At 36.3% G+C, this 23,088-nt stretch overlaps 1 protein-coding gene and 1 non-coding gene across 8 annotated transcripts in view; one reads left to right on the plus strand and one right to left on the minus strand.

The window, feature by feature from the left end:
- Positions 1-23,088, plus strand: part of LOC138749931 (protein SPMIP7) — a 54,511-nt gene that overhangs the window by 17,693 nt on the left and 13,730 nt on the right. For 4 of the 7 annotated variants that reach the window (XR_011348952.1, XM_069912012.1, XM_069911992.1 and 1 more), the window contains exons 2-5: positions 1,161-1,270; positions 1,549-1,625; positions 16,012-16,150; positions 22,787-22,860. Coding sequence is in view for 6 of the 7 variants with exons in the window: in XM_069912012.1 (XP_069768113.1) it covers positions 1,161-1,270; positions 1,549-1,625; positions 16,012-16,150; positions 22,787-22,860 (400 nt within the window). In the remaining variant the exon portion in view is untranslated. The remainder of the gene's footprint in view (positions 1-1,160; positions 1,271-1,548; positions 1,626-16,011; positions 16,151-22,786; positions 22,861-23,088) is intronic. The other 3 variants (XM_069912004.1, XM_069912021.1, XM_069912030.1) reach the window with 3 other exon arrangements.
- Positions 78-184, minus strand: LOC138752148 (U6 spliceosomal RNA). Its single transcript, XR_011350411.1, has one exon. It is a non-coding gene; the product is annotated as a U6 spliceosomal RNA (small nuclear RNA).

Here is a 23,088-nt window from a genome sequence, read left to right on the forward strand (position 1 = left end):
TAATACAGTTTAAGGTGGTTCATAGGGCCCATTATGTCCAAGGACAAGGTAGATCGTTTTACACCCATGAAAACCCTATTTGTGACCGATGTAATTCTGAGGTGGCTTCCCTCCTTGCGCACGGGCCATGCTAATCTTCTCTGAATCATTCCAATTTTAGTATATGTGCTGCCAAAGCGAGCACTGAAGTGGCTTCCCTGATGCATATGTTTTGGTCTTGGCTTTCCCTCAAAAAAAATTGGAAAAATATTTTGATATTATTTCAGGAGTTTTGTTCATTGACCTACAACCTCATCCTATTACTGCACCTTTTGGACTACCAGTTTTGGACTCTGCTTCAGCTTAATTGCATTTGTTACTTTCATAGCCAGGAGATCCATTTTACTCAAATGGAAAGACCCTAAACCACCTACTATGTTTCAGTAGTTTTCCCAAACTATAGCATGTTTAAATTTAGAAAAATATTAAAAGTGGTACTGTTGGTTAAATTTGAAGAAATGTGGAGGCCATTTAGTCAACATTTTCATATGATGAAAGTTGGTCCTTTCTAAATCCTTTTCAACATTTTTTTTGTGAGTGTAGAGGAGCAGAATTAATCACAAAATATTTGTTTAACTGCTGAAACATGGTAGCCCAGCTTTTGTTCTCTTTTTTGTTTTTGTTTCTTAGTTAGAGGGACATTTTTGTAATAAAATTTGTTTCCATTTCATGTTTGTTTTTTAAGAGATTGGGAGGCTCAGTTTACATATGTTTCTTGATGCCTGTGTTTGTATATGTTAACCCTTGTGAATGAAATCCCGATCTCTGTAACATTCTTATATTTATTAATTTGAAACTGAATAAAAAGATTAAGATGGAAAGAATAATTAGCTTTTCCCCAATTTAGGATTTTATCTTGAGGATCAGCCAACCTTTTTCCATAACTATTTAATCATAATCTATAACTGATAAGTTGAATTGGAGGTTAGTCCTTCAGAATTAGCTTTTCCTAATAATTTAAAATGATGTTTCAAGAGCTTTCATTGAGAGTGCAGTTCTCTGCTCATTTCTCTATTAGGTATAAAATGTAAATATATACATTCAGTAGACAGGATATAATGAAAGTTTCATATTAACTTTGTGAGTCTAATTGATTAAATCACTCTTATTCTATTTTCAAGGTTGGACAAGTCCAGTCCGAGTTACGCCTTCAACGCCTTCAATTCCTGTTAGTCTGAAAAGCCATACTTTTAACTTTAGTGTGGATCCTACAGATCAAGTATGCATATACGTAAATAAGTATACATATTTGAATCTATGAATACACGTGTGCGTATGTATATATATGTGTGTGTGTGCGTGTGTGTGTGTATATATATATATATATGTGTGTGTGTATATGTGTATATGTGTGTGTGTGTATATATATCTATATATGTGTGTGTGTATGTGTGTGTTTTTATATATATATATATATATATATAAAATGTATGTGTGTGATATATATTTTAGCCATGTAGTTTTTAATCTTTCATATTTATAAAATGTATTATTTGTAATGTATCATAGACTGCTGGTGATCCAACATCTGACAGTACAAGAGATGCAAAAGCAAAAAAATACATGTATACTTCAACCACCCAGAGGTGAGGATAGTATGTATAATCATATTTATATAAGTATCTTATATGATAAAAGATGTACCGTAATTTCTTTTTCTTGGTTATAAGATTGTGTGACTAAGTTCATTGTATGATTTTATTCAGGAACAAACACCAATATTCATGGAAAATCAAAAACTACAGATGGTCAAAATCTGAAATAAAAACAAAAAATGCTGGAACAGTCAACAGGCCAGACTCCATCTGTAGAAAAACAAACAATGAACATTTCGGGTCAGAACTGGGAAAGTGAGAAAACAAGCAGAAAAGATAGGTGAAGGATAAATAAGGATGAGATCAGGGTTGCCAAGGAGATTTCAGGAGTTTATAAAGTTACTTGGTTGATGGTTAATGAGGACAATCAGAAATAAATGTTAAAAGATGGGAAATTCCATTGCTTACTATAAATCCGAACTCAAAAGAAGAATGCAGAAGTGCCAGCAAGTTACGTGGTGACTAGGAGAAAACCTGAGTTCATATTACAGATATTATACTCCATTCCAATTAATTGCAGCCAGTCAGTTTCACATAGGCAAATTATTGAAATCTATTGTAAGGGACAGTACAGGCCTTGCTTTAGAAAGGGAAATAATACACAAATTGATAAAGGGTCTTCAACCTGAGATGTTGAATCTGTTTTCTTTGCATAGATTTTGTGTGACTTGCTGACAATTTCTTACACTTTAAGTTCTAAGGCAAAGAAAAAATGACTACAAATACTGGAACATTGGAACAACGCACAAAAACCTGGAGGAACTCAGCAAGTCAGGCAGTATCTGTGGAAGACCATAAACAATCAATGTTTTGCACCAAAAACCCTTCATCAGGGCTGGCAAGAAAAAGGGCAGAAGACCAAGGAAAAGGATTGGGGGTGTGGGGGGGGGGGTGGGGGGAATGTGGGGAGGAGCACACGCTGGCAGGTGATAGATGAATTTAGATGGGAGAGGGTAAAAGGAGAGTTAGGAAATAAATGGGGTTAATGTAAGAAGTTAGGCGTTGAAAGGAGGAAGAGGCAGGCTTTGTATTCCATCTTGGAAGTCCCCAACCAATGACATCAACAGAATTTCCAGTAACCTCCCAACCCTGTTTATTTTAACCCGTGATTGCTTTCACTGACCCCTTTCCTTCTGCTTCCCATTCCTTGCCCTCTCTACTTGCCTGTTACCCATACCTTCCTTTCTCTCACTCCCCATCTTCTTCACTTCTTTCCATGATCTACGTACTCTTCCCTTATATCAGAGTACATTTTCCTTATCCCTCTGCCTTTTCCTCCTATTACCTCTTAGCTTCTTACTTTATTCCATTTTATTTCCTTATCCACTTTCTACCCCCTCCCCAGCTCGTGCTCCTCCTCCATTCTTTTATCCTGGCTTCTGATCCCTTTCTTCCCAGACTTGAAGGAATTTTTGCCCAATACTTCAATTGTCTAGTGCCTTCCATGGATGCTGCCCTACCTGCTGAGTTCCTCCTGAATTTTGTATGCTATTTTAAGTTCTAATTTCAGATCTCCAACATTTGGTTTTCCATTTATAGCCTGATTAATTAGGGATTTTTTTTAGAGAATAATGTATCATTGAACTACTGAGCTTCCCATATTTGCCCTTCCTCAAGTCTGATCACCTGGCTGTACTTCCCAGCGTACAAGCAGAGACTGAGGACTACAGTGCCAGTGGTGAAGATGGTGAAAATATGGTCAAGGGAAGCTTTGAATCGATTGAGCGGACCGTATTCAAGGTCTCATGCAACCGGCGTCACCAACTTTATCAAATCCTGCATGGATGAGTGTGTGCCCATGCGAACATAATGGGAGTTCCCCAACCAGGAGCCTTGAATGAATCAGAAGATCTGCAACCTGCTGATGTTACCCATATTTGAATCTAACCCTAATATGCGGTCAAGGGTTTTTAAGGATGGTGATCCAGACCTTTAAAAGAATTCCAGGTGCAACCTGTGAAAGGCTATTTCAACAACAGAGAAGCAATTCCAGAGCAACCGAGAGACAGAGTCAGATATATACCAGCTATGGCCATTACATCCTGATGCTTCATTACCTGATGAGTTGAACTCCTTCGATGCCTGCTTTGAAAAGGAGAACTCAACAGTGCCTGTGAGAATCCATGTGAAGGCTGAGGACCCTGCGATTTCTGTCTCTGAGGTCGACGTCAGACCATCATTCAAAAGGATGAATGCTCGCAAGGTTAAAGGCCCTGATGCTGTACCTGCCAAGGTATTTAAAATCTGTTCTAACCAACCATCTGGAGTGTTCACAGACATTTTCAATTACTCATTACTGCAGTCAGTGGTCCCCACCTGCTTCAAAATGGCATCAATCATCCCAGTGCCCAAGAAGAGCAGAATGAGCTGCCTCAACGACTATTAATGTGATGAAATGCTTTGAAATGTTAGTCATGGCCAGAATTAACACATACCTAAGTAAAGGACTGGACCATTCCAATTCACCTACTGTCGCAATTGCTTCACAGCAGACACACTAGCTCTCCATTCAGTTGTAACTCATATGTAACTCATACACACGGCTGCTCTTCATCGACTACAGCTCAGCCTTCAATACCATTATTCCCTCAGTGCTGGTCAAGAAGCTCAGGACAAGAAAAAATCCAGAGGGTTTGTTAACTCAACCTGTGACATCACAAGCATGAGTCTTCACTCCATCGAGGACATCTGCAAGAGCTGGTGTCTTAAAGCAGCTTCTATCCTCAAGAGCCCCCAACACCCAGGCCAGGCACTCTGCTATAAAATTCCTGAATGAATAATTGCCTTACTTTGACATTTTCTTTTTCTTGCCCTATTTTTATTTATTTCATAATGTGTTTTATATAAATGTTTGCACTTGATGTTGCTGCAAAACAGTAAATTCTAATTCTAATACAGAAAATTTAGCACTGTACCAAAAAATGGTCCCTTTTGACAAATGTTTTCAGTATACCTAAGCCACACTGAAAAATGTGGAAAAGATCCTGAGGAATCAAAAGCAAGATTCTCCACTGCATTTCTGAGCAAGTTATAAGCATTAGACCCACAGGACAGCCTTGTTGTCCAACATTAACCTACCCAGTATTTCTTTTCTTTTGAATAATACATCACCATGTAATGCAGCATTAATAAAAGCTGCTTGCCTGTTAAGATTAGTGTACCAACATTTGTTTGTTCCTTGTGCATTCACCTTTTCCTGACTTCTTTTATGTAGCTATGTTTAGAACCCCAAAGGAATACCAGTCCTTTTCTCTTTGATATTTGAAGATCAGCCTAACAGTGACTAAAAAATATGAAGTATAATCAGGAGAAAAAGCAGAAATAAAAGAAAATATAATTGACGCACAAAAGAAATTACACCAAAGTGAACATAATTTTTAAAAAATTTAGACATACAGCATGGTAACAGGCCATTTTGGAGCCCCCGGGGGAAGCTCGTGCAGACATGGGGAGAATGTACAAACTCCTTACAAACAGCGTGGGGTTCAAACCCTTGTCCCGATCGTTGATGGTATAAAGGTGTTGTGCTAACCACTATGTCCACCGTACTGCTTTTTAAAAAATAATTCACAACATCTTTGAAAGATGTGTCATCTTCTTTCAGTGGTCTGGTTCAGCAATACAAAAACAATGAGAATCCAGTATGTGTTAGGTCTGCTTTGTTCATGAATGAGTGAGACAAACACCAGACTGAGTCGAAATCAGGGTTCTTTGTTCTTTATTACCGGATTGTAACACTTGCAACTAACAATGTTAGTCGGAGAATGCATTCTGCCGTTATCAGCAAAATGGTGATTTTTTTATACCCTTGGATACGTGCTTAGAACATCATCATATCATTACTTGTCCAATGACTAAAACTGTTGCTATCCTTTCCCTGCTAGCTTCCTGCCTCTCAATCCATCAATGTCTCTCTTATCTTGTAAGTACAAGGATGCATTCACATCTTGTTACAGCCCTGTACAGGGTAACTCCTTACACATTCCCATCTCATGATGTTTTACCTTACATATGATAGAGTCTTTGATTACATCTCAACTATTTCCTGTGTCCCTTCTTTCAACTGCTCTCCTGAACAGTTCAAGAACAGAGTTCCCCTCATCTCACCTTTCATCAACTAACCTCCAAATTTAACAGATGATCATTGTCTATTTATTAGTGTGGTTCATGTTATGCCAAGGTGAGGCCACCTGAAAATTGGTGCAACAACACTTCATTGTCTGCAATCTCCAACCAAATGTTATCAATATCAATCTCCAATTTCTATTAACTCTGTACCCTGGTTTCTCTGTTTCCCTCATTCCTCTGTTTCCCTTCATCCAGCTCCCCACTCCCTTTCATTTTTATATCAGAACTTTCTAGGAAAGGGGGTTAAAAATGGAATGATCAGGAGTGGATTGGAAGGAGACAGAGAGAGGAACAGAGAGGCTGAGGCTTATATTAAATTGTAAATTTCATTGTTCATCCAATTGGCTTATAGACTATTCAGGCGGAATATGGGGTGTTGTTATTCTAGTTTACATTGGGTGTCACCTTGATAGTGGGAGGTCATGTTGTTGTGGGAACAGTAAGGAGAGGTTAGATTGCCTGTAATCAGGAACTCACAAACAACACATGTATTCTGAAAACTGGCATCCAGGTGTTATCACTTCAGATTTGAGCACTTGTAGATTTTGTGTAACATCCCTCCCTTCCTCACTTCTCTATCAGCCAATTGTCCTTCAACCCTCCTTGGTCAGTGGTTGGGGGTGGAATGCCACGTGATGACGTGGGGTTAGACTGCAAATCCCTGTTCTCCTTGAGAAAGTTCAAAAAAAAGTTAGCAAAACTTAAGAAAGATAGAAAAAGTATTGGAATATTTTAAAATGGCACCAAAGAAAGAAAAGCCAGTTGTTACAGTACAAGAAACTAAGCAAGAAAATGATCAAGATAAAGAGAGGCCTACCTTGAGGAAGAATCCAGGAACTGTTTGTAAGGTACTGCCCAGAGGAGATAAGCCAGGAGCAGGAAAGACCTTGGAATCTGCAGTACAGAGTCTCTCCAAACAATGGCCACCCGACTCGGGTGAAGATGTGACTCTGCACATGCATGAGGAGTCACGCATACACAAAGCACAAAAAAAAACAGGCAACTAAAAAAGACTTTACAGACCTCCAGCTCCAGTGGGCAAGAAGAGGAACCAGAAGAACAGGAGACTTTGCTCCAAGGTCAAACAGCTGAAGAAAATGAAAGTATCATTTATTTCTGCAGCAGAAATGAAAAAATACATGGAATCTTCCCAACAAAATAGGAAGTTGATAATAACAGAAATAAAAAGATATGGAGAGATTGTAGCTGAAAACAAAAATTTTACAGAGGAAGTTGAGAAAATGATGCAACAGGTGGATAAAAGATTTGAAGTTATGGATGAGAAAATTAAAGGAATTGAATTTGAAATTCAAGGTATTAAGGAGCAAATGAAAGTGGCAGAAGCAGCTGCAACAAAAGATTAAAGATTAGTTACTGCAGAAAATAGACATTTTAGTGAACTTCAGCAGAAGAAGGACTTTGGGTGATGAAGACGTTTTTGCAGCATTGGATTTTGCAATCTTTGGGAAGGACTGAATTTCAAGGAGACATTGAAATTGAGAGAACGCATAGAACATTGAGACCAAAACCACAGCCAGACCAGAAGCCGCATCCAATACTAGTCAGATTTCTTCGATATGAAATACGAGAGAAGATTTTAGAGCTGACAGTGAACCAAGCAAAAGTACGACAGACACCCATGATTTATAATGGGATCAAGAATTTTTTAATCCTGATATAAATTTTGAGTTCTTGAAAAAGAGAAAAGAATTCAATGCAGTTAAAAATGTGATATGGAAGAAAAGTTATGCCTTTGTCTTAAGGTATCTGGCAATTTTGAAGGTCTTTATTCCTGAAGGGAGAAATAGGTTTTTCACGGAACCTAATGAGGCAAAGTGTATGGCGATTCATTGCTTGAAAAAGCAAGACAGGTGGATGCTGATACTTGAATGTATTATCAGTTAGAAAAAAATTTTGCTGTAACTGGGGAAAAAAGAAATAATTTGAGAGATTTTAAATGGGGAAGTGGGTTTAACCTTTAAGTGATTTACATATATTTTAAAAGATCTATGAGAGAATCGGAATCTATGAATAAAAATACAATAAGTGATTGTTTGGTATATCAAGTGAGTTGGTGGGGACCATGAGCCTAACCACTATGAAGTCATGTGCATGAATGTGATTTTGATCACATCCCGAATAGATCAGAGGAATAGAGACATTATTATTTTATGCCTGGCTTGACTAAGATTATTGTAACATATGCTGTTATTTTAGTGGGAGTGAGAGGAGTGGGAAAGGGACGATCAGTGGACAGAAGATTTAATGGCAGAACAATTGAAATTTATTAGTAGTAATATTAATGGAATTCAGAATCCAATAAAATGAAAAAAATTGTTAAATTATTTGAGAAAGTTAAAGTAGATATAGCTTTTTTGCAGGAAACTCATTTGACTGAAATAGATCATGGGAAATTAAAAAGAGATTGGGTTGGATCAGTATTGGCTTCTTCATTTAATTCCAAGGCCAGAGCAGTAGCAATATTAATAAATAAAAAATTACAAATTAAAATATTGGATACATCTATAGATAAAGCAGAGAGATATGTAATGATTAAATATCAAATTTATTTAAAATATTGGACATTAATGAATATATATGCACCAAATGTAGATGATGAGAAATTATACGAGATATTTTTATGCAATTATCAAGTGCACAGGGAAAAATAATAATGGGTGAAGATTTTAATGTTACTTTTAATTCAAAACTAGATGGATCAGGTGGAACTATTGCTAAAAATACAGTAGATAAAATCACCACAGATTAATCTTTCCCCTGCAGCCGCTGCAACCGTGTCTGCCTGTCCCGCATCGGACTTGTCAGCCACAAACGAGCCTGCAGCTGACGTGGACTTTTACCCCCTCCATAAATCTTCGTCCGCGAAGCCAAGCCAAAGAAAAAATATGAGGATGGTAATAAAGGATATTTTATTTTTTTGGAATAAATGTTATTAATGCTATTTTAAAAGATTCTGGTAAGTCATTAGTCACTCATTTGATCCAAAAGTCCCATAAAAACAGGAATTAACAACTCCTTAAATTCTTTATAAAAGACATATTCACGTATTGCTATGCTTTTAGTCTCTACACAATTACAAGCTAGAGTTCAGAAGATTGAATATCAAGCAAGAATATTATCGGATTATTCACCTTTAGTGATGTCAATTGCATTGGAAAAAGAACAAAATGTAGGTTATAGATGGAGATTTAATACAGTACTTTTAAAGAGGAAGGATTTTTGTGAATTTATGAGACAACAGATAAAGTTCCGGAAATTAATGAACACTCAGTAGCAAATAAATGTATTATATGGGACTCTGAAAGCCTATTTAAGAGGACAAATAATGTTACACATGTAAAAGAATATGAAAAAAGTAGATCAATTAGACAAAGATAAATTTTATTTAGAAATTGAATTGCATGTTCATAAAAATGAGAAATGAAGATTATTGGAATCAAAAAAATTGAAACTTAATACAATACAATCTTATAAAGTAGAAAGAGATGTACTGTGCACATGACAGAAATATTATTAATTAGGTGATAAAGCCCATAAAGTTTAAGCATGGCAACTCAAAGCAGAGCAATGATCAAGAACAATAATAGCAACAAAAAGAGAAACTGGTCAAATTACATATAAAACGCAAGAAATTAATGATTTTAGGAATTTTTATAAACAATTATATCAGTCCGAATCTTTAAATAATGAGGAAAAAAAAATAAATGAAAATCTATCACATGTTGCATTGCCTGAAATAAATGTTTCTTTTAAAAACTTTATTTAAGATTTTTATAACATGAATAAAATAGAAAGTTACAGTAAAAAGATTAAACATAAGATAATAAAAATTACAATACTACATCGGCAGACTAAATAAACTAAACCCCCCCCAAATTAGTACACAACATTAATGACCTAGCTTAAAGTTAGTCCAACCCCCCTCCCAAAATAAAGAGTGAAAGAGTGAAGTTAATAAAATGAACAATAATTATATATATAAAAAATACCCTTACACAAAAAAAGATAAAACATAACAAATAAAGATACTAACATCAAAAAAAAGAAAAAAAATTATCAAAACTAAAATAACAAACTTAAAAACATATTTAAATCAAACTTAAATGCATATATTTAAGAAACGGAGTCCGCTTCAACCTATAAAAAGACATCCTATCCTGAATTGAAAAAGATATCCTTTCCATAGTCAAACAGAACTTCATCTCCAAATACCACCTATCTGAAGTTAATATATTTCTTTCTTTCCAAATAAGATGTATACATTTCTTGGCCACAGCTAAAGCTAAATAGATAAAAGAAATCTGATAATCTTGTAGGCCCAAATCAATTAATGATTGCATATTCCCTAATAAAAATATACCAGGATTTAATACAAGACAAATATTATATAAACTATTAAATATAGATTGAATACCCTTCCAAAACTGTTGCAATCGATCACAAAACCAAACAGTATGCAAAAAAGTATTAGCCGTCTGGTCACAACGAAAACAGCAATCCGACTTACTAAGACCAAACTTTTTTAATTTCTCCGGTGTTAAATATAACTGATGTATAAAATTGTAATTAATCATCGCTAATCTAGCATTAACCAATTTCCTAATACTATTCTGACAAATTTCCATCCAAGCTTCTTCAGCTATTATAAAATCTAAATCTTTTTCCCATTTCAACTTATCCTTATTCCAATCTTTTTTACTATCAATTTCTTGTAAAATACAATTCAAATCAGATATATATCCCTTTTGTGGTATTGAAAGTACATATTCCTCAAAATTAGAATCAGGCAATAAAATCATATGTCGACCACATATCTGTTTTACAAAAGATCTTAATTGATAATACACAAATACAGAATTTCCACTAATACCGAATTTCCTTTGAAATTCATCAAAAGAACAAAAACATCCCTCAGAAAAACAATCGGATAAATTTTTTATTCCCTTCCTTTCCCACTGTTTCAAAGTAATATTGGAGACTGTAAATGGAACAAGTTGATTGTTATATATTGGCAATTGTCCAGACCATTTATTTTTGAGCCCCAATTTATTAAGTTTATTTGTCCATAAGTTTAATAAATGCTTCAATATTGGGACATCATAAGTTCGTAATAAATTTTTATTCATTCGAAACAAAAACTCATGAGAAAATTTTTCTGAAATAACTGCCATTTCTATCTTTGCCCAACTGGGCGGATCATCCATATTCATTAATGCACTAAGAAATTTAAATTGAGCTGCTTCATAATAATGTTGAAAATTTGGTAATCTTAAACCTCCAAATTGAAAATCCCAGCCTGAAATAAATGTTGATGGAAAAACTGGAATTACCCAATTCCTTTACAGATGTGTATGATATTTTGATGTCTTTGCCAAATAATAAGGCTCCAGGAGAGGATGGTTTCTCTCCTGAGTTTTATAAAGAATTTAAGGAGTTGTTAATTCCTGTTTTTATGGGACTTTTGGATCAAATGAGTGACTAACGACTTACCAGAATCTTTTAAAATAGCATTAATAACATTTATTCCAAAAAAATAAAATATCCTTTATTACCATCCTCATATTTTTTCTTTGGCTTGGCTTCACGGACGAAGATTTATGGAGGGGGTAAAAGTCCACATCAGCTGCAGGCTCGTTTGTGGCTGACAAGTCCGATGCGGGACAGGCAGACACGGTTGCAGCAGCTGCAGGGGAAAAATGGTTGGTTGGGGTTGGGTGTTGGGTTTTTCCTCCTTTGCCTTTTGTCAGTGAGGTGGGCTCTGCGTTCTTCTTCAAGGGAGGTTGCTGCCCGCCAAACTGTGAGGCGCCAAGATGCACGGTTTGAGGCAATATCAGCCCACTGGCAGTGGTCAATGTGGCAGGCACCAAGAGATTTCTTTAGGCAGTCCTTGTACCTCTTCTTTGGTGCACCTCTGTCACGGTGGCCAGTGGAGAGCTCGCCATATAACACGATCTTGGGAAGGCGATGGTCCTCCATTCTGGAGACGTGACCCACCCAGCGCAGCTGGATCTTCAGCAGCGTGAACTCGATGCTGTCGACCTCTGCCATCTCGAGTACTTCGACGTTAGGGATGAAAGCGCTCCAATGGATGTTGAGGATGGAGCGGAGACAACGCTGGTGGAAGCGTTCTAGGAGCCGTAGGTGATGCCGGTAGAGGACCCATGATTCGGAGCCGAACAGGAGTGTGGGTATGACAACGGCTCTGTATACGCTTATCTTTGTGAGGTTTTTCAGTTGGTTGTTTTTCCAGACTCTTTTGTGTAGTCTTCCAAAGGCGCTATTTGCCTTGGCGAGTCTGTTGTCTATCTCGTTGTCGATCCTTGCATCTGATGAAATGGTGCAGCCGAGATAGGTAAACTGGTTGACCATTTTGAGTTTTGTGTGCCTGATGGAGATGTGGGGGTGCTGGTAGTCATGGTGGGGAGCTGGCTGACCGGAGGACCTCAGTTTTCTTCAGGCTGACTTCCAGGCCAAACACTTTGGCAGTTTCCGCAAAGCAGGACGTCAAGCGCTGAAGAGCTGGCTCTGAATGGGCAACTAAAGCGGCATCGTCTGCAAAGAGTAGTTCACGGACAAGTTTCTCTTGTGTCTTGGTGTGAGCTTGCAGGCGCCTCAGATTGAAGAGACTGCCATCCGTGCGGTACCGGATCCGCACGGATGGCAGTCTCTTCAATCTGAGGCGCCTGCATCCTCATATAGACCATTATTAAATATCATTATTAAACACAGATTATAAAATTGTATCCAAAATACTTGCTAACAGATTAACTAAATATTTACCTAAATTAATAAATATGGATCAGACTGGCTTTATTAAACATAGAAGATCCATAGGCAATAAATTAAATTCATTAGTTTATTAAATGTAGCCCAGAAAAAAAAGATACCAGCAGTAACGATGACTTTAGACGCAGAAAATGGGTTTGATAGACTAGAATAGGACATTTTATTTCAAGTATTGAATGTTTTTGCAATTCCAAACAATTTTATAAATTGGATAAGAGCTTTGTATAATCACCCAAAAGCTAAGGTGGTCATGAATAGGCAAATATCTAAACCTTTTCCATTAGAAAGGTCATCTAGACAAGGGTGCCCATTATCACCATTTTGATTTACATTGGCTATAAAACTATTGGCAGAAGTGATAAGAAGAAATAATGAGATTAAGGGCTTTATAATAGAAGATGGAGAACATAAAATTAGTTTGTTTGCAGATGATGTTATATTATATATTACAGAACCAGAAATATCATTGAAGAAAATAAATGTACGATTGGCAGAATATGGTTTGATATCAGTTTATACAGTCATGCCTATGAATGATGGGGACTATACATTATGTAAGCAGGTGATGAAGTTTAAATGGCAAAAGGAAGCAATTAAATATTTAGGAATTAATATTGATAGAAATTTAAATAATTTATTTAAATTGAATTATCTACCATTACAAAAAAAAATGAAGATTTAAAGAGATGGAAAGATTTAACAATAACTTATATAAATTGTGTAAAGATGAATATTTTTCTGAGGTTTCAAGATTTATTTCAGTCATTATCCATTCCTATACCAATGAAATTTTTTTAAGAATTAAATAAAGGTGTAAGAAAATGTATTTGGTGTGATAAAATGCCAAGGATAGCTTTGGAAAAACTAACTTGGAAATTTGATCAGGGAGGATTGCAGTTGCAGAATTTAAAAAATTATTATAAAGCAGCTCAATTAAGATTTCTATCCTCCTGTTATCAAACTGGGGAGAAGACAGCATGTGTGCATATTGAAATAACATAGGAGAAATTGATCCAGAATATTTTTTTGTATATGTGAAACAAGAAACTTCAAAGTAGTACCAATTTTAAAACATTTATTCAAGATATGGAATGAAATTCATAATCATTGCATGGAATATAGGAGTTGGGAGGTGATGTTGAGATTGTATAAGACGTTGGTGCGGCCTAATTTGGAGTTCTGTGTGCAGTTCTGGTCACCTAATTATAGGAAGGATATAAACAGAGTGGAGAGAGTGCAGAGAAGGTTTACCAGAATGTTACCTGGGTTTAAGCATCTAGAGTATAGGGAGAGATTGGACAGATTAGGTCTTTATTCTTTGGAGCGTAGAAGGTTGAGAGGGGATTTGATAGAAGTATTTAAGATTATGAAAGGGATAGACAGAGTGGATGTGGATAGACTATTTCCGTTAAGAGGAGGAAAGATTAAAACAAGAGGACATGAGTTAAGAATTAAGGGGCAGAGGTTTAGAGGTAACATGAGGGGGAACTTCTTTACTCAGAGAGTGGTAGCTGTGTGGAATGATCTTCCGGGAGAAATAGTGGCAGCGGAGTCAATTGTATTATTTAAGAAAAGGTTGGACAGGTATATGGATGAGAAGAAGATGGAGGGTTATGGGCATTGTGCAGGGAGGTGGGGCTAGAAAGGGGTGTTTGGTTCGGTGCGGACTAGAAGGGCCTAATGGCCTGTTTCCGTGCTGTAATTGTTATGTTATGTTATGTTAACTACCTAATAGCTAAGATGATGTTAAAGCAGAATTCACTTATTCCTTTTACTTTAAATAATCCTTTTTTTGATATCTGACACAATAACAGGATAAAGAGGATAAAAGATTTTTTGTTAGGTTTTTTTTTCTTGATTTTTGAACAAATGAAAGAGAAATACAATATACCAAATAATACTATTTTTTCATGCTATCAGAAATCATAATTAAAAAAGAAATTAGGCATGAATTTTAGACTTCTGGAACAGAGTTCATTTGAGTATTTAATAATATAAACATATATTGAGAAATTTATTACTAATATGTATATACAATTACAAGACACAATGAAGGAAAAGGAACTAAGTAAGTAAAAAAGATTCAAATATACAAATTCAGCCCCCTTAAGTGCCTGGCTGAGTGGGTGGGAGGGTGGGGAGGGTTTCTTTTTTTATATAAAAATTGATTTCTTTTTGTTATATTTGATTGTATGCTGTTTAAAAATCATTTAAATAAAGTTTAAAAAAAGCAAATTCATGATGAGGCCTGTTCAAGATTGTGCCAGGAGAGTGTAACCAAAACAATAAATGTTAGATATCCAATGGTACCATATAATTTTTTTTACACCAATTATACTATACTCTGTATAAATTACATGGACTTAATTCAAATTGTTCTGACAAATGTTTCAGATGTAACAAAGAAACAAGAATCTATTACATGCAGCTTGATCTTGTGAAAGAGTGGGAAAATTTTGGGAAGACTTGAATATATTATTGGGACAAATTATGAAGATACAGATACCAAAAGATCCCATAATATTTTTGCTTGGTGATTTATATGAGACTGATACTAAATTGAAGTTAGACAAATAAATATCAACAAAAAGTTTTGAGTGTAGCAATAGCAGTGGCACAGAAATGTATGGCAGTAACATGGAAGTCAGATAATTTTATAAGGTTGGATAGATGATATATGGAAATTCAATATTGTATACCATTGGAAAAGATTACTTATAATTTAAGGAATCAACAAGAGAATTTTTATATGATTTGGAAACCATATATAGATTTCATCAACAAAAGTCCATCCACATCGTCAATAACATCTGCTCCTCCCAATTAATATGGACAGGATAGAATAATATGTTAGGAATATATGAATAGTGAATGATAAATACATTCAGTTTTTTTTTCTCTTTCTCTTTTTCTTTTGGGGAGGGGATATAAAAAGAAAAAAATATTTATCATTTTTATTGCTTTGTATTATATGATGAAGAATTGAATGTATTGATGGAAATGAAAAATAAAAATTTCAACACTCCTCGGTCCACTTATCACCTACCAGCTCTGGTCCCGCCCTCCCCTCTTCTCTTTATACCACCCCTCTCAACTCTGTCCTAATGCAGGGTTTCGACCCAAAAGTCAACAATTCTGTTCCTTTCATTAATGCTGGTTGACCCACTGAATTTCTCTAGCACTTTTATCCTATTTTTTTATTGCAAAAAAAATCACATTTGGAGCAATTTTTAGATTATTGAGAACATTCTGTGTCATGCCATTCATCCATTGTTTTATAAAAAATTCATTCTTACTGTTTCCCGGCACCTGTATAGTCTATCAGATCAACACTAACTTTGAAGATTGTTTCATGGTGTTGTCTATTGATTGTGAGATTGGTGATTTTCATGTCTTCATATTTTACTGTAGTCTATGATGTTTGGTTTTTCCTAATGCATAGGAGTTATGAGGATGTAAATTGGGATTGCAAATTACCACCCAAAGTCAAGCCTGCAGATACAACACAGTTCATACAATCTAACCCTTTGTCACAACATTCTACTCGAAAAAGATTTGATCCAGCTCCTCATGGGTGGCAAGTAAGTATTTGCACTGGACTGTATATGGAGTTAAGATTTAACATGGAAACAGTGAAAATATATTTACCTTGCTCGTTTATTATTTCCTGAAATTGAATATTGATTAATTCAAGATATATTCCCAAATAATATTTTAGGAAAGTGTCCAATGAAGCAAAATTTGAAATACTCTAAGAACTCAGCCAGCCAAGCAGCATCTGTTCATGTGTCATGTTAAGGATCCTTCCTCAGAACCAGGGTTCAGCAGATTGGGAGATCACTTTGTTGAGTTGGAGGGGTGTCAATAAAAGCAGAGATGAGATAAGTGAGGTGTAAACCACAAAGACAATATGGAAATTAGTTAACACAGATGAAGTAAAAAGGAGCATTGCTATTGAGAGTGAGGCAATTTTGTGAAAAAGGGGCACGTTGACAATAAAAATGAATGATAATGATGAGAAAGCAGTCTCCCTCCAATGCCTAGATCCCTCATCATCTCAAAATGCAGAAATCTACCATTGGTTAGATTGTTTGCTTTTGTTTGATGCCAAAATGGAATATTTCACATTCCTACATTATATTTCTATTTGCCAGTTTTTTTGACAACTCGCTTAACCTACCTATGACTTTTTATGGTCTTATCGTATCTCCTTCTCATCTACTTCAATCCTATCTTTATACCTTCAGTGCCTTTGTTGGTATAAATTCTAAAAGGTTGAGAGACCAGCTCTAATCCTTGCCATGCACCATGTATTACATCTCATCAACCAGATATAAATGCATTTATGCCTACTCTGTTTTGTGTTAACCAGCTTATTTTCTATCCCTGCTAATATCTTATGACCTGCTTTTATTGTCTGCAATAACCATTGATATTACCAAATGCCTTCTGGAAATGCATCTGTATCACAACGTTACTTTTTCAGTGAAATTCAATAAATTATTCTATCATGGAAACCCTTGTACAATTTGCTTTTTGCTTTATTTGTGAAAAGATTACCTACACTGCTTATTAGGCTTGAATTACTCTTCTCTGCATCCTAACAAGAACAGATTTTGGATTCAAACACATATCTTGGAGAGAAAGAAGCAATTCCATTTTTTTACTCAGTCCCCAGTTCCAGGTTAATTTAGAAAGCTGAACAATGGTTGCCAAATGGACTTTTAAACAAAAAAAGTGAATAAAGTAAAAATAAGAGCTAAAGATTTTGATTGGTACTTAATTTAATAATTTTTATGGAAGCTAAAACATTCCAAAGGCAAACCATTTAAATTCCCTGCCTCATTCCTATGTCTGTCCATAGTCCAATGCACTACTGGGCTGGGGCTGCCCACAAGTTGGAGGAACAACACTTCATATTCTGTCTGTGCAGCCACCATCTGGATGGCATTAGCGTCAACTTCTCCAGATTCCATTAGCCCTCCTCCCACTGTCTATACCTATTTCTCCTTTCCTCTAGCTTGCTCACTCATTCTTTACTTTTCTCGCTGCCTCCTTTCCTTTAGATCTGCATTCACAGAGTGACCCCCCCCCCTTAGATCTGCATTCACAGAGTGACCCCCCCCCCATCAGTTCTCACTTTTGCTCTCATCCATGTCCAATTATTATCTTTTGTCCGTTGGTCTGTGTTCCTCCACCTGCTCATTCTTTTCTTCTCCCTAGTCTTTTAATTCAGGTGCTTTCCTACTTATTCTCATACCTTGATGAAGAGCTTAGGCCCAAAATGTCAGTTATATATTTTTTCCTCCTGTGGATGCTGCAAATCTGCTGAGTTTCTCCAGCATTTCTGTGTTTTCACTGAAGTATTCAGTAGATCAAGCAGTATCTATAAAGTAACAATTTTCCACTATATTTGGGTTCATTGCTTTTGTATATGGAAAGTAGACTAATACTTAATTTACCGAAGCTTTTGATTGTTAATTCTTGTTTAAAATTGTGCAATTCCATTCGTTATATTTTTCTTGCATGCTATTCTGTGGTAAGATGTATGAATATCACAGCTGGGCAAACTTTATCTTGTTTATAAAAAGAGATTACCATTCAGTGGAAATTTATGCCATTTTTAACATGCAGTAACAGTGATTGGTTGTCATTCAGGTAAAATAATGATTTCATTATGTAGCACATCTCACTGAGTCAAGATGCCCCAAAGCACCATTAAGCAAATGAAGTATTTCTGAAATGTAGTCACTGTTAAAATAAACAATAACAGTTTCTTCTACATAATAAGGTACAATTATCAATAAGCTACTAACCAGATACTTATTTACATTTTGATGGATTGAAGGATAAATATTGGTCAAACCAACATAAGAAGTTCCTCTTGTCTTCATCAAGGGGGTGGTATGGAATCTTTTGTGCCCACCTGAATTAGCTGATCACTCTTAGTTTCATATCTCTTCAAAATGACATAATGTACAGCAGAATTCCATCAGCACCTAACTAAAGTATCAGTCTAGATTTCTGTGTTTCACATCTCTAAACTAAGAGGTGAGAATACTTATTATCTCAACTATGGTAAGGAGACAGGCATGAGAACTAATGTATATGGAATCATAAGGCCATATAGGACCATACAGGCAATTCTTCCCACCAGTTTTGTCAACCATCAAATATTTATCACTTTCAATCCCATTTACCACCAGTTTTAGTTCACAGTTTACCTGTTCCAATAAATTAGCCAATATGAATTATCCCATGACATTATTTGAAAAGAAAATTTCTCCAGTTGATGTATCAAGCCTTCTCCCCTTAATTAACCACCCCAAGATATCTCAGCTGATCAACTTATTGGTCTCACAAGGATATCACTGTGAGCAAAATGGCTGAAGCTTTTCTTTCAGTAACGAGGGAAATGTTCTTAAAAATCATTTATTGAATTTTAACTGCTCTGAAACATTTCTACAAACTAATGCTGCATAGATGCAAATTATTATTTTCTTTGACCTTTTTTAAAATAACAAATCTATTTTATAAACCTCTGAATGAGAGGCCAAAGATTAATTACTTAGAGAATTACTTTTGTGTTTGGAAACTAACAGCAACATTTTTAGCTCGTTGGGTTAATAAAATGCAGATCATAGATTGTGATTTTGTATGAAGAGCTAATGGCACAGAGCTCCTTGCACTCACAACTTACCTACACTCACTATTGACCTCTGTGGTGAGACTATCCCTAGCTTCAGCAAGTTGCCTGGTATTGCCTTTCTGCAAAATTGAGGCCGTGTGAAATGCCATCATGTGAGAGTTCAAGAACAAGCTCACCATTAAAACAGCTGCAAAATGTGAATGGACAATTATGCTGTGTCCTTAACTTAGCTGAATTTGAACATGTCTGAATGTCTTTGATATTCTAAAATATTTTTAAAAAATAAAGAAAATGATACCATTTAAAATAGTTGGTATTTTATAAACAGAAATATCGAAAGAACTTCAAGGAACATTTAAAAGAAATGTGATATTTAGTAAACAATTAATTTACAACAGATGTAAATAACTCAATATTTGATCTGTTAGGGTCATGCATCTCTGTTAATGAGGCTTATTTCCTGCACCTAGTCTTACCTGATGTGGGTTTGCCACATCCTTCATGAGAAGTCCAAGATGGGAAGATAGTCAAGAAAAGGCTGGCACAACCAGCAGATTTGAGATTTTGCATTTGTTCACAAACCCTGCTCTAGGTGTACTCAGTAGCACACCTTCCTATGAACTGGGTGTCATTGGAAAGACCACCATTTATATCCCATCCCTAATAGCCCTCAGGAAGGTGGTGGCAAACCACTAATCATATTATTGCTGACTTACTGGTGAACATACTCTAAGAATTCTGCTAGCTGGAAAGTTACAGTATTTAAATTCTTTGATGATGAAGCAATGACATGTCTAAGTCAAGATGGTTGGTGAATTAGAGGCAAACTTGTATTTAGTGAATTTTTCTGACCCTCTTGATCACAGATTTGAGAGGTGCTGTCAGTAACTTTGGTGAGGAAACAATGAATTTTGGTGTAGATGGTATAACTATCATGTGCTATTGTTGGAAGGAATGTATATTTAGGGTGGATGTTGGTATATCAAACAAGTGGGTTGTTTTGTCCAGGATAATATTGTTGGTAGAATCATCAACATTTTCCAATGTTCTCTGACTAGTATTTTGTGGAAAGGCTTTGGGATGTAAAGGAATGAGTCCATTCAGCCTGTTAGCAACCTGGCTTTGAATCCAGCACTGTTTGTAAGCAATTTGTATGTTCTCTCTGTGTCTGCGAGGGTTTCCTCTGGGTGCTTCAGTTTACATCCACCTTTCAAAAACGTAAAAGGGTTGTAGGTTAATTGGAGTATTTGGACAGCATGGGCTCATGGGCCAGAAGGGCCTGTTATCATGCTGTATTTCTAAATTTAAATTTGAGTGGCACATTTGGCATAGCAGTTAGTGTAACACCTTTACAGCACCAGCGATTGGGACTGGAGTTTAAATCCCACGCTGTCTGTAAGGAGTTTGTGCGTTCTCCCTGTGTCTGTGTGGGTTTTCTCCAGTGGCTCTGGTTTCCTCCCACTGTTCAAAATGTACCAAGGGTGTAGGTTAATTGGATGTAAATTGGGCAGCACGGACTCCTGAGCCAAAACGACGTGTTACCATGCTGTATGTCTAAATTTAAATTAAAAAATTTACAACCATCAAAAGAGATTGCTATATTTTTGTGGCTGCAGGAGGTGCTACATTTGCATCCACATCTCCCCCTTCACCACAGTCCAGGGCCCCAAACAGGCCTTTCAAGTGAAGCAACACTTCACATCTATCTGTAAGGCTAATTTACTGCATCCAGTATTCGCTTTGTTGCCTTCTGTACATCAGAGAGACTGGGTGCAGATTGGAAGATCACTTGGTTGAGCACCTTTGCTCCATCTGCAAAAGTGACAGAGACATCCCAGTAGCCATCCATTTCAGTTCTATGTCCACAGTCCCATACTCACCTGTCTGTCCATGGCCTTATGTAATGTCTCACCAGACAACCCGTAAATTGGAGGAACAACACCTGATTTTCTGTCTGGTTACTCTCCAACCAGATGGCATTAACATCAACTTTTCCAGTTCCTGCTAACTCGTTCTCCTCTTCCCCTTCCTCCTTCCCTTCCCCTTTCCAGTTCTCTTTCCCCTAGCCATCCCTCCTCCCCTTGATCACTGCTTTCCCCTCCCTCCCTTCTCCACCTATCATCTCCTACCTTTGCGACTGCACCTCCCTCCCTCACTCTTTTGCACAGACACCTGTGGGGATTTTTCCATACCTTTATGAAGCGCTCAAGGTTATGTATCTTTACCTTTGCTGTATAAAGGGTATTTTGACCTGCTGAGTTTCTCCAACATTGTGTGTTTTTACTATTGCTACATTTATCCCTTGAAGAATATTGACCATGTCTTCATATCAAAAGGGTCAAATGCTGCTTTGATGTTAACTTCCAGTTCACCACAGGATTCACTTTGGTTCATGTTTTGAATAATGTTGTGATGAGGTCTGGAGCCAAGTGGCAAAATCCAAACTGAGGATTTATCTGTGTGGAGTTTGCACTCTTCCAATAACCACATAGTTTTCCTCCAGATGCTTTATTTTCTTCCCAGGTTCCAAAAGGATGAGTGTTTTTAGGTTTATTGACCACTGTAAATTGACTGCAGCATATAGTTAAGTAGCAGAGCTGGATGATTATGTTGGATGATGAGAATGTGGGAAGAATTGCTTGCAAGGAATGGAAATGCTCCGAGAAACAAGCATAGTTTCAACAGGCTGAATGGACTCTTTCTATGTCACAAGGAAATAAGGAAACTATTCGAGTAGTAAAAATTTCAGGAGTTCAGGTTATTGGATTTCACCTGTTTTGTCCATATTTACTGAGTTCTTCAATTTATTTCTACTGATGGTACATTTGCAATCTCCCAACATATTATTAAACATATTGTTGAACCTAATTGTGGTATTATGCTTTCATAAGAGATTATAGATATTCAGTTAGATCATCACATCTGAAAATTTAACACTTTTATGTGGATTCCCTAGCATGCATATAATGACAGTGAAAAATGTAGTCTACTCTGTTCTGATAGGTTTCCTTAATTTACTTGTAGAAGTCTATAAAATCCTTAACTTTAGCATATTGATACATCTATTCCAAATAATATTTCTCCCATTTATCATATTAAATTCTGTGGGGTTTAGTTAGGTGTTCTAAGGAGTTGCTTAAAGAAATTGCCTTAAGTTAACATTGAATCAGTGAAGGTTGCTCACAGCATAGTGTTATAATGTGATTTTTTTTCATTGATCATCCAGTCCTGTAATAAATGGTGAATGCCTGTACTTGATGCTCGTGAACCCCTCCAAAGGAGATAATGTAATTTTCCAGATATTCACAAGAGCTGAATTGTGAACCAGGAACTAGAGATGTCACTGACCAAGATTCAGTGTTGATCTGGTACATTTAGGTTTATCCAATTATACAGGAATTTAACTCAATTTAAATGTTTTTACTTAATTGCACGACTGGATTGGCAAACCACTTTTAACTCCTGATAGGTAGCTGTTAAAGAATATTTGTGGCACATTTCCCCACTTCAGTAAAATACATGTAAGTAGTTGACAAAGTAAATTATTTGGTTTTTACATTATCCCTAGGCTGTGAGTGGGCTCGGAGTCTGGGACAAATCTCAATCCCGACCCTCAAGCACTGGAGCTAAGCCAGTCAATTTGTGAGTAATTCTGATTACCACCTTTAAATTCTTCTGCTTCAGCCCTCAAACAGTTCAACCTATTGGGTATAAACCCGCCCTCTGCTGGTCATCATGATGCCCATATCATGATGTAACCCTTCCATATATATCACCCTGTGTGTCAGTAGCCATGTTAGCCTATTAGAAGTAAAGGATGAGAAAACATCATGTCTCCGAGTCTTAATTGTGTGAGTGCATACACAACAG

This window comes from Narcine bancroftii, chromosome 1 (assembly GCF_036971445.1).
Source record: "Narcine bancroftii isolate sNarBan1 chromosome 1, sNarBan1.hap1, whole genome shotgun sequence".
NCBI classification, from domain to species: domain Eukaryota; kingdom Metazoa; phylum Chordata; class Chondrichthyes; order Torpediniformes; family Narcinidae; genus Narcine; species Narcine bancroftii.